This window comes from Conger conger, chromosome 5 (assembly GCF_963514075.1).
Source record: "Conger conger chromosome 5, fConCon1.1, whole genome shotgun sequence".
Classification (NCBI taxonomy): domain Eukaryota; kingdom Metazoa; phylum Chordata; class Actinopteri; order Anguilliformes; family Congridae; genus Conger; species Conger conger.
The window spans coordinates 15,085,960-15,102,718 of NC_083764.1; the positions used below are offsets into that span (position 1 = coordinate 15,085,960).

The following is a 16,759-nucleotide window of genomic DNA, read 5'->3' on the forward strand; positions in this document are numbered from 1 at the left end:
CTGCACCTATTAAGCTCACGTACCCATTAAGCTTGGACCAGACCTTTCACATTTTCATAGATATATCTTTATTTTAAATAATAAAAGCAATTAAATGTAGTATATCTTCATATGAGAGATTAATATGAGATTAATCTTTCATTTCAACATAACTTCTCCTGCTGAAACCAACTATATATATAAAAAATGTGTCAACACAGATTTTGGTGAGCGCATGCATTATTTGTGTACAGCACATGTGTGTGCAGTCCAATTTCATCATGAGTCACAAGCTGTGTCAAAGGGAACCCAAAATTTGTCAGCAAAAAAAATGTGTGTCAGCTCGGTGTATTTCCATGAAAAGCACATGCAGTACAAAAGCATCAGCAGCCAGCCAAGTTATATTACTGCAAGGGTCAGACCTGCTCTAAAAAGAACATGGAGGGCTGACTGCATATACAGAATAGGCACAACAATGAAAATTGTTGAAGCAAGAACTAGAATCCCACCGACGTTACGCGAGAACAGTACATCAAACCGCGGTATTTGCAATGCGAACTGAATGCAAATTCTGTCATTTGAATTTTCTTCTTTGGGCTGTTCTTTTCAATTGGCTGCTCCTGAGTTGCCAAAAAACATTGAGTTGGTCTTTCCAAATTAAGGATGAGGTCTGAATGGCTCTAATAAGTGTGGAAAGTCCCGTACCAATGGCATTTTCGTCTATTACTTCTTTTTTGTCACGGCTGTTTGTTGACTCCTTTCAAAGTGTGCACATGTATATTTTTTTTATATCAAATTACATTTGACATTACATACACCTGAAAATGTGAAGAATGTATTTTTTAAATGGCAGCACCACCTCTACATAATCAATTGGATGGTGTATGTTCTAATACAGTGTTGCCTGCAGAGTGCTGGAGCAGTGCGGCTACCTGTTGTGTACTGTAGCAATGCTGCCATCTTTGTAAAGCAGTTTGCAGCAGCAGTGTCCGAGTTGTCTGTTGTGTTACTCTCTTATGTGTCCTTCCTAGTTCTCAACTTTGTCGTTGTAGGTCATATAATATTTCATTTGCTGTCATTCATTGTGTAACGTACCTTGTGTCGTAAACGGTCTGGAGTGTTGTAAAGCTGCTGTTAGCTGTCTGAACCTTGCTGCCGTGCGTGTGTTTGACTCCTGCAGCTTGGGTTGGCTCCCTGTCCATGGGTATGATCTTCTTCTGCTCGCCCATCGTCAGCATCTTCACCGACCTGCTGGGCTGCAGGATTACCGCAGTGGGTGGGGCGGCCGTGGGGCTGGTGGGACTGCTGGCCAGCTCCTTCGTCACGTAAGCAACTTACTCCTCCTCCTCCTCGCCGTCTCGCGTGTCCACTGTAATGTCGAACAACTGCTACAGAGCGACTGCAGATGGCCCCCGGTCAAAGGCCCGCTCGAGCCCTGAGGTCTCAACGGAGCGTGCCTGATCGTTCGCTCTTGTTATAAAGAACTCAAGGACACAAGGCCTCTCTCTGCTTGATTCTGACTAATCACCTCATGAGATTACATTATTCCAGACTCCATTATTCCACTGTGGTCTCATTTTATCAAATCAAGCCAATATTAACACAAACACTTATGCCTCTTGCTTAAAGTTCAAAACACGTAGGGCTGGTTTCACAGACCCAGATTAAGCCTAGTCCTGGGCTAAATTCAATTTTGAATGGAGACAAAACTCAATTTAGTCCAGGGCTAAGGGTAAGGTGTGTCTGTGAAACCAGCCTTTAAAATCACAATATTCAGCAATGCATACCACTGTTTACATCTACAGTGCTTGTTATTGAAGACAGCGTACATACACACACAGGCACACATATCCTCCTGAGACCCGTAGTAGAATGTTTGTTTCTTGAGAAACCAGAAACAGGGCAAGAAATCAGTTGGACAAAGTAATTGACAAATAAATACATTTTATTTAGTACTGTGAGTATCGTTCTGGTCTTAAACACTGCCTGGAAAAAGAAAGCGGGTGGGGAAAGTGGGAACCAGGGAGCAGATCTAATGTTCCTGAGGTAGCTTGGTTTTGACCACAGTTCTCATCTAGTGCACCCTGTTTCTGACTTGCACATCACAGGGCTATCTCAGACCTGATATTACCCAGCATGCCCTCTGTAGCAGACACTTTTGGCTGACTCTCTGATGCAGGTATTTCACAGGAATCAAATTAATCTTGCTTTTCACCATCAATCATCAGATTTTTGGGGCAGGGTACGATGGCCCTGGAGCAGTTCTTGCCTGTACAGGCAACCGTTCCCCAGGCAGCAAGCTTGAGAAGTTCAGGCACGGAAAAGAGTTGGAAGAAAGCTGTAGAAATGTGGCGGTAAAATAAAAAAAGCTGGTGCGCCACGTTTTGGGTTTCTTTTCTGCTCCAGGTCCCTGGGCCCCCTCTACTTCACTTACGGGATCGTCTTCGCCTGCGGCTGCTCCTTCGCCTACCAGCCCAGCCTGGTCATCCTGGGGCACTACTTCAAGAAGCGTCTGGGGCTGGTGAACGGCATCGTGACGGCGGGCAGCAGCATCTTCACCATCACGCTGCCGTTCCTGCTGTCAGGCCTGTTGGAGAAGGTGGGCCTCCACAACACCATGCGGGTGCTCAGCATCTTCATGTTCATGCTCATGCTGGCCGGCTTAACCTACAGGCCGCTCCTGCCCTCCGGCTCCTTCAACAGCAAGACCGGCAGCCGCTGCCCGCCCATCAACAAGGTCTTCAACGTCAACATCTGGAAGTCGCTGGGCTACCGGATCTGGGCTTTCGGCATCCCCGCCGCACTGTACGGATACTTTGTGCCGTACGTTCACTTGGTGAGTTTTTTTTCCTGTAGTTGGTTGTTTTGAATTTGTTGGGTTTGTTTACATAAAGAGCCTCCAATCCAGGTCCTGGGATGCCACAGCCTATGTTTTTCTTTTCTAAGGACTGCTTTGTGGAACAGGCCCCTTGGTCTTCACATTACACACTGCATGTGCAGTGCACAAACATTTGGGCCTGAAAGAAACATATTCCCTTTACATATCCCTGTACAGTGTTTGCCCTGTTTGGTTCAGTTAGGGTTATACGGCATTGAGTTCTTGGTTGGCCTCTCATCGAGTGCTGACTGCTCTAATGAGTCGGCTAATACCCCTTAGACCTTCTAGGGCTGCTTTGATTCCGCCTCATTGCCCGTGACAGCTCATGAGAGGTTGATTATTTCCAGGTCTCGCAGATGCAAGAGTATTTGTTTCTATGCAGCATATGCAAGGGGAGAAATGACTGCCACACTATAAGGAGACTCTGGGGAACAAAATAGAAAACCCACATATTTCTCGCCGAGTCTGTTGCTACTTATGTTTCTGTTGCCGTGTCTGTCTCCAACATGTCCGTCATCTCGATCTCAGAGACTGTGGAATTGACAGCAGGAAATTAAGGCTTATGAATCAGAGGAAGGGTTTATTAGATCCAGTGGAAGAACGTCTTAGACCTAGAAAAAGTGAAGCAGTGTGAGATGCTGTTTGAATGCGACCCACCGGTCTTATAGATGTCAAATTCTGGCTCATACACATGTATTGCATGCGCACCAACTGTAGGTCATTGACTGGAAAAAAGCATACGTTATTTTGTTGACCTAAAAATATTTTTGTTTCGGTGCAGTACATGAGACTAGGTTTGTGTGGAAGTTGCTATGACTGCTATTAAGAGGAACAGAGAGTTGCTGACAGGTCAACAGGAAAAAGCATAATTCACTCTTAACTACAGAGCATCAACTTCAAAACCTACAGAAATGTTAGGGGCTCCACATGGCGAATGTATGTGAAGTTAGCATAGTGAATCTATAGGCCTATATTCAATAAGCATTAAATTCCTTTGCCTTACGGTATACACTAATGCACGTGCCAATTTTCCTTCACATTTTATGAATTCAACTGACACCAAACTTAAAGAAAAAACTAACATTTATTTCACATTTATTATTCAAGTCATCCCCATCACACAGTGACCTCTATGAGTTTGATTCCTCTCAGTGAGTGTAATGACGTAGGACACATACACAGCTGGTGCTGCTCAAACATAAAAAGGCTTCCTTTAGGTCTGTGGTATTTGAAGCAGCCTGCATTAAAATGTTATAAAATAGCCTACGGACTGAGATTTTGTTCATGAATAACGGGAAGTACTGGAATTTTTTTGGTAGTTCAGGGAAAATATAAAACTGCTAAATGATGGCTCTTCTATATTTATATTCTGCCTATATTCTGTTATGTCAAAAGGCTCATTATATATGGCAAACGTTAATATTTACTTACAGTAAGTACTTGGTCCACATGACCTGTTCATGTGTAAGTGTAAAAGTTATATGGAAAGTGAAAAACAAATCAAGCACAGAATGTATGGGGCTATTGTAGATTTGTCTGGAAAAAAAAATCCGCTCTTGGAATTCTGTTGGTGACTATGATAAATGATCCCATTATTGTTACAGTATTCCATACCCTTTGCAAAAAGGAAGGTATTATTTATTTTCATAGTATTTATTGCATTACATAGGCGTTACATTGAGAGATGGATCTCTTTTTTGGCTGGGTGGTCTGGTGAGTGGTTCAGAAGTTCAGTGTTTATTGAGAGGCCAAGACCATGTTAATGAAGGGAGATTAGGCCCACCGGTGGAGCCATCAGTGTTTGCTTTATTCTGCAGCGATATCTGAACCTCCTCAGAAAGCTGTCCTTCCCAGCGTGCCCCTGCGGCGTCCTGCCTGACACAGGCCGCGGATCGCAGTGGCAGGCCGGCAGTCCTTCGGCCTTTTCAGGAAAACCTTGTGTGCGACCAACGCGTCAGCCCAGCGGTGAATGTTTGACCTTTGCAATCTCTGCTGACACGCTAGCAAAAGCAATGAGCTCAGCTATTACCCCGGCAGATCTGCCATCTTATCAACATCAAGTCCCGACGGCCCTTTCTCATACTATCTCCGAACTGCTCCAGACACATAAGGAGCAGATAGGGACAATGTTTATATACCCCTCGATGAATATTCTTCAGGAAACAGTAGGCTGATCAGCAATGGCCTATACTGACAACACGCGTCATTAAAGGATGTAAATAATGGGTACATTGAATAATCATCATCAGCATCACAATGTAAATGTGCTGAAACAACTGGAGAATGATTAACTGCAGCATGACCTCTGTTGTTCTATTAGCTCTAGCTTGTCGCTTTATGCTGGTTAGCCTAGATAGTATGTACCCTAAGTAAATGTTTTGGTATATAGCTTCAGCCGGTCAAAAATTTAAGAAGCTAATGTTCAAACATGACATGCCTGGAAGTTTTCTCCCTTTCTCTTCACTTTTTGCACCAGGTGTATTCTAGATTATATCCTGCCTACCTTGTACCTGCCAGATAACACCAGACACAGCAGCCCCAGATGATATTTGCATTGCTCCGAGCATCCCGCTTATAATGACACAAAGGAAAAGCGAAGTCAATTAAAAAGATACAGTGTGATAGAACTACTTGTCAATGTCAGCTCTGATTTAAAATATATTGTTTGCAATGCAAACGATAGATAATGTTACTTGTCAACTCTCCTTCAACAATCTGTTTCATGAATGAAGCCAAAGTTAGTGTCTATGTTAGTGTCATATGGGTGTGCCGCACCCACGGCACCCCTGCTAATTCCACTTCGGTGAGGAACCTTCATCTTTGGCAGTGGACTTTGCGTTAGAGTCAGAATTACCTCGGGTCTGGGAGCCACAACTGCAAAATGTGACAGATTTTCATACTGTTAGGTAATCCAGTCTATATGGGTTTGGCTAATTTACACATTACAGAGTATAACACAACTTTTCACACCGTCTCATTTACATTAAGTATGTGGAATGGGACCCCATCCAAAAGGAAGATTACAACGTTTAAATGCTTTAATATGGATAGATAGTTTAATATGTTGCTTTTAGTCTGAACTAGGGCAGAAGTGCATTACATCAATGAGTGGTGACTTGGCTTCTCCAGCCATTATTTTCAGTACACCTCTAGATGATACTCTGAGCATGATTATTAGAATTATTAGAGAGCGAATTGCTGTAAATGATTAATGAATCTCTTGTCTGTGTTCTGTTGTAACAGTTGGTTTCCTAATTTTAGGGTGAGACCTTGATGCGGGAGGAAGCTTGTGGGTGTTAGTGCAAACAACGAGCGTACAGAGGTGAATGTCACCTGAATTTGGTTTATGAAAGAAAAACAAAACAGAGACAAGTCTGGAACATCAGATCCACTGTGTGGGGGTGTACTGTATGTATATGTGCGTGTGTATGTGTGTGTGCATGTGTGTGTGCTTGTGTGCATACCTGCCTGTGCCTGTGTTTGTGAGGGCAGGAGTCTGTCTGTGGGCATTGACTGGGTGCTGTGGCTCTCTCCTCGCAAACCATGGAATGTAGCTGTTTACCCAGAGGAGTGTGCACTTGATGGAAATATGTCCTCATTGTCCTACTCTTCAAACCTAACGTGACATCACCTAAAATGGCCCTGGTCTAATACAGAGAGGCAAATTGGCAGTCTGTACAGAAGACAAAGCAGAAAATGTCAGAATGACAGAAAAGCAGGAATAAAAACTTTTTGGACATCATGCAAGCCAATGAGAAATGTTGCTTGAGGTTATGGCACAAACTGCACTCAATGTGCAACTCTGCTGCGATACCGAGTTCAAATGTGCCTTCGTAAGGCGTGGCAGTGCAAATCATGAAATACAAAAAAAAAAGGGCCACGTGTTGATTCATGTGCCACGTGACGCCATTCCTGACAGGCCTGTTCAAAGTCAATACAGCTCGAGGTTATTCAGAAGATAGCCAGTGGTGTGGCCAGATATATATTTTGGGGGGCAGGGGGCAAACAAATTCAGAGCGGCAGAACGATTTTCAACTAGGGAAAGAGGAGGGTTGTGCTTTGGTTATGTCTCTGCGACAATCAAACTTGATAGTGTTTTACTATATTAGTTTAGTTATGTATTAGTAGTGGTTCAGTGCACTGTACATGCTTAGACAGGTCATAATCTCAAAGTGCATTTTATAGTACCAGACCATGCATGCATGTTTTAACCGTTTGTCGTATGTGAAGAGGGCACGTGCCACAAAGTGGACTCTTATGAAGCTTTGGACTGGGAGTTAAATAGTCACTGGCCCTTTGAAGTGGGACGAAAATCTCCTGGAAGATTGAGGCAGCTTCCGCCCCTGAAGTTGTACTGACTCTTTGGTAATGGAGGATGGTGGCTCTCGTGACCTCTAGATCTTCGCACCCGTTAGAGCAGGGGCCAACGGGGAGCCCTTTCCAAAGCATTGGGTCAGATTTCAGGCTCGAGGGTGGACTTTCTGCTGCCTGTCGAAAGGGGAAAAATCCCACATGGTGTTTTTTCTGAGCATTATCTGTCCTGGATAAGGAGAGATGTTCAGGAGCTTGTTCCCCTGCCCCCCTGATAAGAGTTTCCAGTGTGAAGGACTAAGCTGCCTATCACGAGCAGATATCCCTGCACAACTGCTCACAGAGTACCAGCAGTGAACTACTTCCTGGGTTTTCCTGGTGTGAAATCAGCATTTGGAGTTCCTCATTGTTGTACTAGTGCGATCGCACGTAGGGTCATCCCACATTGGCTCTTCTATGCCTCTGACTTCTCTCCAAACTGGAAGCAGCAATTGTGCAACTGTACTATGCAGTGTATTCCCTGCTCCTGTGCAGGTAGCACTATGCTAATGCATTCCCCTGTGAGGGCCACACAGTACTACAGGAGATTGTAGGATGGGTAGACTATGGGGGTAGGAGCTAATGCAATGATAACCTGAGGGCCTCTTTAAACCAGTCCTCCCCTTATTTGTTTCTGTCAGAGATGACTTGACATAGGTTATAGGTGCATAAATTGTACCCCTAACCAGCAATATACTATTAATTTGAACTAATTTGTATCCTAAGAGAACAATACTGTACTTTGAGGGTACGTTTGGGAAATGTAATCCATCAAGAACAAAAATGTACTTCCACTGTCACTTTAGTGTCATGTCTAAGGTGCACCGTTCATCCTTTGACCCAGTTTCCTGGAAGCAGGAGGGCAGGATGGGAGAACTCAGTTCACACAGAGGGTCTTTGACTCTGATTCCCAGAGGGCCGCCACTGGCTGGGTTTCCAGGTATCGGGCCCCTTGTTCTGGAGCTTGTGCGTCGGTGTTCTGGAGAAGGCGGGAGCAGGAAAAGCCGTGGACCGTATTTCTTGCGCTCCATGCAGAGATGAAAAAGGCAGATATCCAGCTCTGTGTGGTGAAACGCTTTCCTTGGCCGTGATGAATGGCTAACAGTAGAGAATGGAGAATGCGGTAAATGTGAGTTATGGGTGTGAGCAAACTCCACCTTGTTCCCCTCGCCTTAAACTCGCGCAGGGCCGAAAGAAGAGGTGGGGCCCCCCCTCTCTTAAGTGGAGCAGGCTGTGCAGGCCCCGAACCAGGCCCCTTCTATCCCAGGAAACGCCCCCCCCCAACCAGAACTCACACACACACATAACCGATCACACACACATGTCATTCCAATAGATTTCTCTGATTACGTGAGGCATGCAGAACGAGCAGAACGAGCAGTGCGGCAGCACTATCAGAGCATGCTCAGTGACATGTTTCTGTTTTTTAACACTTCCATTCCATTCCATTTAATGCATGCAATTCAGATTTTGAACATGTGAAAATCACTTAAGCCGTGGTGCATGTATCATTTTCATGGCCGCAGTGGGACAGAGGAGCTCCGCGGGGTGAGCGGGTTTGTAATTGCGAAGGAATGTTCTCTGAGTTCGTCTCGCATCGAGACGCTTCCAGCCAATGGCAGCGTGGCTGGATGATGAAACCGAAACAGCAGGAAGGCCCGGCGGCCTTGGCCGCCTGATAAAGAGACTGGTACGGCAGGTGTGCTTTGACCTGCCGCGTTCGGTCTGTCAGAAGCGTCACATGCTCAACGTCTGTCCCCTTCCTTCAGATGAAACATGTGGAGGAGCTGTTCGGGAAGGACGCCAACAAAGAGGTCCTCCTCATGTGCATCGGCATAACTTCCGCGGTGGGCCGGCTGATCTTCGGCAGGGTGGCGGACTATGTCCCCGGCGTCAACAAGGTGTACCTGCAGGTAAGAGACAGACCTCTGCAGACGGAGTGCCGGAGAAGCCTGTCAATTCTACAGAAGCCCTGGATGCAGGATCTTAGAACATAAAAATACATGAATGAACATCTATAAGAACAGGGGCAGCCTGTAGCCTAGTGGTAAGGTACATGGCTGGGACCTGGAAGGTTGGTGGTTCAATATAGCCACGATAAGATCCACAGCACAGCAGTTGGGCCCTTAACCCTGCATTGCTCCGGGGGGGGGGGGGGGGGGGTTGTCTCCTGCTTAGTCTCATCAACTGTAAGTCGATTTGGATAAAAGAGTAAGCTAAATGACAAATTATAATCATAGAATATACGAAAGGCCCATATTAGCTGGTCCCCCACATTAAAACCAAACTGATAAAACGTTTTACTACTCTGAAAGCCTGAGGCTAAGAAAGGCATTAGACGTCTGTTGCGGACTCACAGCTCTTTCCCTTCCTGTTGCCCTCTAGGTTGCGTCTTTCTTAGTCATCGGCCTGATGTCCATGATGATCCCGCTCTGCAAGATATTTGGCGGGCTCATCGCCGTCTGCCTGCTCATGGGCCTGTTTGATGGCTGCTTCATCTGCATCATGGCCCCCATCGCCTTCGAGCTGGTGGGTTCCCAGGACGTGTCCCAGGCCATCGGCTTCCTGCTCGGGATGATGTCTGTGCCCATGACCGTGGGGCCACCCATTGCAGGTACGGCACAGTGCAGGGCCGGTGGGCTTACAGCGCCATCTACTGACACAATCACGGTACAACACAAGGTCTGAAAACAGACTGTTTTATATATGAATAAATAAATAATCTGAAATATCTTTTTTGGTTTAATTTTTATTATGAAGATAAACATATTTAGTTTGTGATTTTGTGCTCCCAAGGAACATTTGTCAACAGGAGGCAAGAGCTGTTTTTCTTTGTGCATTTCTTTCCTCTTTAGCACCACCTGGTGTTACATACAGAGTATTACCTCAGTGTTGCTTGCAGGGATCAGCCATTTTATTTCATTTCACGATTTCCTTTTATTTAGTATGGCTCCATACCATGGCAAATATAGATAGATACATTGTCTATATTTGAATGTAGACTATGCTTAAATGTGGATACAATGTACCAGTTGATTGGGTTTTTGTACAATTATTCCTATTTTAACATTTTAGGTTAGATGTATGTATGTTGCATTTATATAGGGCATTTATTTTGGATGGAAGGGAATGGGCTATACTATACGTAGTACATAATGTATATTTTATAAACTACCCTGGCTTTAGAGAGCCTGTCATGTTCTTCCTGTTATGCTGTCTGACAATGCATTCTTTTTGCTGGGAAATAGTCTGGAATTCTAATGAGATACAGGAATACTACAAGAATTCTGAGCAGGCTGAGGAATTCAATACTCAAGGGTCCAAAAGAATAAGGTCAAGTAGAAGTAGGGGTGGAAATAAGTAGTTTGACACACTACTTTGTATTGCTCACATACTCAGAGATACTTGTAAAGAGACCCAACAAGGGGGTCATTGTTGTCCTGATTCTAGCCCCAGGAGACATGTGGACTGTGTCTCCATGCTTAAGGAATTCATCTCTTCATTCAGAAGGTCATACGCAGGTCATGTATGGTTGCACATCTGTTAACGATAAGCAGTGAATCATGAATATTTGAAGGTTCTTATAAGGAAACATATTTTCTATGTACTTGGGGCATGTAGGGGCCACACCTGTGTGTGTGCATCTCTTTTTCTGTGAGTGTAAAAACCCATTTCATTAATTTTCTCTCCCTCCGTTCCTCGTGTCTCTCCCTCCACAGGTTTCTTGAGGGACAGGCTGGGCTCCTACGACGTAGCCTTCTACCTGGCAGGTATACCCCCCCTCATCGGGGGAGCTGTGCTGTGTACCATTCCCTGGGTGGAGGCGAGGAGGAAGAGGAGGGAAAAGGAAGCGGAGGCTGACGCTAAACTGAACTACAACAAGAACAGCGAGATTCTAGAACACGACTCTGTCATCTGATCACCCGCCATGCACATGCATGCATGAACACAGGCGTGAATTTAAACCCATTTAAACAAACTGCTGAGTATGTTCATAATACACACTTACACAAGTACACATATTTACCTGTATATGTATATACATAGACAGTATTATATGGCTGCTCTTGCAGAAAAACTTAGGGAAACTTAATGTATTTCAGTGAAAAGCATATAGTAATACACAAGTGATTTTTTTAAATGAATGTGATCTTAAAGAGCTATGCATCGCAATGCCACATTCCCATGAGTATTCTGCGTTTAGAATAACTTAGAGATAAACATGGAAATGAAGAAATATTTCTTACAAGGGACAGCACACTTTCCAAAAGCATTTATTTTCAGGCTGAAAGCACTTCGCTGCCTAACGAGGAAACTGTGTGAAGACGTTCTGTCTTAAGAGTAGTTTGAGGCTTTCAATCAGCAGTGGCCCGCAAAGCCTCGTATATATACATGTATATATCTCCCTCATGGGCAATTGAGGTTAATCTCTATGGTAAAGATAGATGGTTGATTTTCCATCGAGTTCATGCTCCTGTTTGGAGCTTGTAATTTGTTCCATTTTAAAACAAAAATAATTCATTATTTAAAAATAAAGCCCAGGGAAAGTGTTTGATTGAACATACTAAGCATTTGCCAAGTCGATTTACAGGGTTGACTGTGTGCCATAAATCCAGTCAAATACTTTCCCTATTCCCAGAGAACAACCCTAGGTGATTTTGAAGAGAGAGCATATTTTTGTAGCCAAAGAAATCGATAATAGCTTTTCTGTATATGTCTGGTTTAATGTAACTAGTGTAGACTCCAGGGTCTGCCATAAGTTGGGAGTAAGCTATTACCAAATCCTAATAGATTCCCCAAAAGAGAGGCATTTGCCTAACACACAACACTGATAAAGATATTTTAATATCTCTTGATATATTTTAGAAGTCTGATAAATAGATTTGTTTATAAAGCATCATTCAATTGAGGGGCTGCCTAGAGAATTCCATTGTTGACTGGAATTGAGAAATTGCAAAACAATCTGCCTCTGCTTTTTAGGTGAATCTTAATATGTGGGTTCATAAGATTCTCCTAAATATGCGAAGATTGTCAATGTGTGGGGACTATGAAATGATATGACCTGGGCATACAATATCACTTCAAAGAAGTGCATTATTACATAGTGGGTGGGTAGGGTCGTTTTTTTAAAAATGGTAGTACATTTATTTTATGAGTTTAGATGGTGCTGGGACGGCTCAAGAGAGCAGCTTTTAGCACATTTGCAGCATCTACAGTGTCCTGTACTTGCGAAAACTAGAGCTGAAGAATGTCGTCACGAGTCTTCACCGGACCTGACTTTCATTGATGCTTTTTAATGTCATTGATCTCTTTGCGTTTTTTTTTATGAGTTTCCAAGTGAGTTGGCAAGTGTGGCTGACAGAGTGAGTGGAAATCCTCTTCAGTGTTAAACCATTATTACTATGGTAATCTTTTACACACATTTTACGAGCGTTTGAGGTTGAGATGTATTTCTCTATGCAACACAATGTGAAATCGCTATGTATTGATTCGCCACAGATTTTTGTAAAAAACAAGGAATAAGATGCATTAATTGCATTGTAAAAGTGGATGTGGTCTATAAATGTGTATTTTATTCAATTTAACGCATATCAATAAGCCGGGATTGTATTACCAGCTCCTTAGTGAATATTATGCAGGCTTACCTTAAATGACACAAATATGTCTTAACCAATATGTCCCAGTTTCGAAATTATATTGCTACATCAGAAATGTGAGCCATTTTATCCATTGTCTTTGTGTTCAGTTATATACAACAGAAAAGAGTCAATTAACTAATTTCTATTTATAGTTGCATGTACTTTTTTGAGAATTTTAAGTAGTACAGTTCACATATTACATTAATTGAACTCAATGCCATAATGAATATATGTTGCTCTACATATTGTTGATGTACAGTTTATTTGATGGTCAAGTATATTATATTTTGCTTTTTAAATGCTATGGGTACCCTTGAATTGCACAAAGAAGCTGAATGTCATAGGAAATCAGTTTAAATTAGCCACAGTGCAGTGCTTTGGAAGTGTTTTTCCAGTTGCGTCCGTCCAACAACCTTGCATTTGTCCATCCGCAAAACTTGATTCGTTTTTTTTTTAAGCATTTCACCAAAAACACCTCTAGATAGTAGTTATCATAATTCAGGGGTGTCTAGGAAAACTACAATTCAATTAACTCTATATCATAGGGCATGACAAACATCAACAGATCGCATTACTAATATTCAGAACAGAACTGAAAGTGCCCACACATATCTGCTTTGTCTCATCAAGTTTTTTTGTTTTTTTTCCAGGACACCCCTTGCAATACAATCTACCTCAAATGAATAATTCCTGCAATTTTGTCTTAAAACTAGAAGGGAATCATTGCAGTGCACATTCATGACAATTCTTTGAGGTCTGATACAAATAATTTACTCTCACTACTCGGCATGTTTGTAGAGAACACTTACCCCATCATTTCTAAACAGAAAAGTTGTTCCGCCCTTAAGATGGATACTCTATTGAACTACTTTGTTGCGAGCTGGCGCTGTTTGCTCGGCTGGGTGTGTTGTATTGCACAGCCTTCTCAAAGAACAGCATTTGTGCCTGAATGAATAGCCGGTTTAATTTTATGACGCGAGTATAATGGAAACGTCATGAATTTAAAACAATGTAAATATTAGCCTTTTGTGGAATTAGCGCCATGATACTTGAAAGCTCAACAACCATATCTGTATAATCTGTTTTCTTTTAATTCACCATTTGAATCATCACTACGGAACCGCAATAAACTGAAAGTATACCCAGGAGTTGTTCAGTTCAGTATGTGGTTGCTGTGTCCTATACTTCAGAAGACCTCTGGGAACAAATAGACTGCTCTTCATTGTGAAATGCTCTGGGGTTAAGATCGGAAGTTGGTGTACACCACATTGACTGATTATTGCCATATTTTATTTTCCTTTTACAATTATATAGGATCTTCATCTTTTCATGTTGCCATTAATATGACAGAGGAATGTAAAGGACTTGTAGAATCCCCTTAAAATGACAGGAATCTGTGTTGGTTTTTTTTTCCACACCAGTGTTTGTACTGTGTTTGCTCTGGCTTCCCGATAACAATGTTTTGTTGTCACTTCAACTTTTAAAAAGACTGCAGTTTTTCCAGAGTACCTTAATCCTAAGAATAAAAATGATTGAATTTGTGATTTGTGAATTTTATTTATCTGCAAATGTGGTGACTGCAGCTCTCTGTCTACCTTTCACTAAACTTTAAAACACATTTCAGTGTAGAGTAATTACATGTTTCTGTTTGAACCAATCATTTAGATCTAATCTTTTCTGCCCCACAGACTAGATTTAACACACTTTATTTTTGTGACCGCCGGTAATTCCTCCTTAAATGTTTATGATAGGGCACCTTTCTGAGATGATCTCTCTGGATTCAGCCTTTGAAATAACCCAAGTATTGATGCAATTGAACAATCCAAAGAATTACTTGTTTATTGATGTAACGTAAAATTATAAATGTATAAAACAATCCAAAGAATTACATGTTTATTGGTGTAACTTAAAATTATAAATGTATAAATTAACCATACATGTTCACCATTTTTATTCAGCATTTTCAGTAGCTTATGGCCGAAATAAGCAGTATCACCAGTAACTATGACAATACTACCATTCTACCATGTATTACTGGCAGTAGAAACTTCAGAAACATTATTTAACACTGCACCTCTACAAGCCTGTATGCAAAATAAAATGTTTAGTCTCGTATGTTTCCTAAAGGATTTTGTAATTCAGGTAGTAGAGCCAAGTCTACTTCTAGTACACTGCTTTGCTCTGCACATTACAGTATATGCTGTGATTTCATAAAAAATGGAGTATATTGCTTCTGTCTTTAAAATGATCTTTTAAGTCCTATTTTTCTGCACTTCTGTATCTTTTAAGCGCTATTTAAAATATACACCTTGTATATTGGTGATCATTTAAATCTTTCATTCATGTATTAATTTCAGCATGGTTTACTTTTTATTTTCAGTTGCATGAATCTGTTTCATTTTGTGACATTCAATGTATTTTGCAGCCTGCAAAGTGTATCACAGATTTTTAAAGTAAAGATTTGTTCAACTTTTCATTAAACATCTGGAAAATGTTTCTTATTTCACCATGTTGTCCCATTGCTTTTTTTTTCTATCAGTTCTGCTCACCCCTTTACAATATTTACAGTACAAATTTACAGTAGAAATATGACTCATTTTTAAAATCACACACCCCGCCCTCCATTTTCTTCCCAATCTGAATCAGCTCTTGAGTCATCACTGTTCTACTGGCACCTGGGTATGGAGAAAACCAACAGAAAAATGTATACCCCTCTGATAGCTGCCTTCAAGCTACGACTCTTATGCTCAAAAATGTGCACAGTAGGGGAGACCGGGGCATGTTGTCACACTTTTTACACTCTTTTATATATCTTGGGATCAATACATCATATTGTTAAAAATGTCATACCAAATGAAAGAACAAAGTCTCAGGCATATATTTTGTATTCATTTCATTTTCATATCTTGTTTCAGTACAGACTCATAGGCATTTAAATAGTGAGTGTGAACATGTGACATGTTGCCCCATGAGCGGATAAGTTGTCCCAAACTGCCATGTTTGCTAATGTTAGCAATGTAAGCAATGTTAGCTTAAAGCAGGACACTAGCTAAAGTGTAACAAGACACACTATTCTCTCCTCTAACAAGTGCAAATGTATAATTGTTATGATTTTTAACTAGAAGAAGATTATTACAAAACATATCAAGTTGATATTTTTTTACTTTTCAATGTGATAAATAGGAAATATGTGCTCACCTCACTTTACAGTGTGCTCTGGTTTTCCCAGACAGGACATGACATCAGACCATATAGAGGCACAAAACTAGTATTCCACTTTTAAGTAGCGCCCTCTGATTGTGAAAATATTAACAGTGTGACAACTTACCCATGTGACAACAAGCCCCGGTCTCCCCTACTACAGAAGACTGAGCTATGATCAGATGAGATGCATATCTTTCAAAAAAATCAATTCACAAGCAGAATCAATATCCAGGAACATACGCTGCTCATATATTATCTATACAGTTGGATGCTTTACTGAAGCAATTCATGTTAAACATCTTGGTCAATGTACAACAGCAATGCCCACCAGGGAATACTATGATGTATGATTGCACTGAATATAACTAATTACAGCAAATGATAAAGCTAACGACCTGGCTAACATGATACAATGGTACCTTGAAGGGATACTCTCCTGATGTAAAATAACATTTCACTAAAGCTGTGACAATATGATCCCAAAGTTGTTTTCATTAGCAAATAATTTATGCACAAATGTTCCGGAAACAAGATTATTACATCGATTGCAGCGTGTGCATTGCACACTGTAAAGTTAAAGTTAAAAATATTAAAATACTTTTTAATAGTTGTTGTACACAAAAAGCCGGTTTAAATATGAAAATGCCTGTTTTGCATGACCACTTAAAAAGGATGGATGCGTTAACTACGATTAAACTGTTTTTTTTAA

The 16,759-nt window shown here is 41.6% G+C and overlaps 1 protein-coding gene across 1 annotated transcript in view; it reads left to right on the forward strand.

The window, feature by feature from the left end:
- The window catches only part of slc16a10 (solute carrier family 16 member 10), a 36,999-nt gene extending 21,647 nt beyond the window's left edge, over positions 1-15,352 (forward strand). Inside the window, exons 2-6 of the mRNA XM_061241419.1 lie at positions 1,160-1,304; positions 2,386-2,815; positions 8,977-9,120; positions 9,593-9,821; positions 10,927-15,352. Coding sequence (XP_061097403.1) covers positions 1,160-1,304; positions 2,386-2,815; positions 8,977-9,120; positions 9,593-9,821; positions 10,927-11,126 — 1,148 coding nt within the window. The 3' untranslated portion in view covers positions 11,127-15,352. The remainder of the gene's footprint in view (positions 1-1,159; positions 1,305-2,385; positions 2,816-8,976; positions 9,121-9,592; positions 9,822-10,926) is intronic.
- The last annotated feature ends 1,407 nt before the right edge of the window (positions 15,353-16,759 follow it).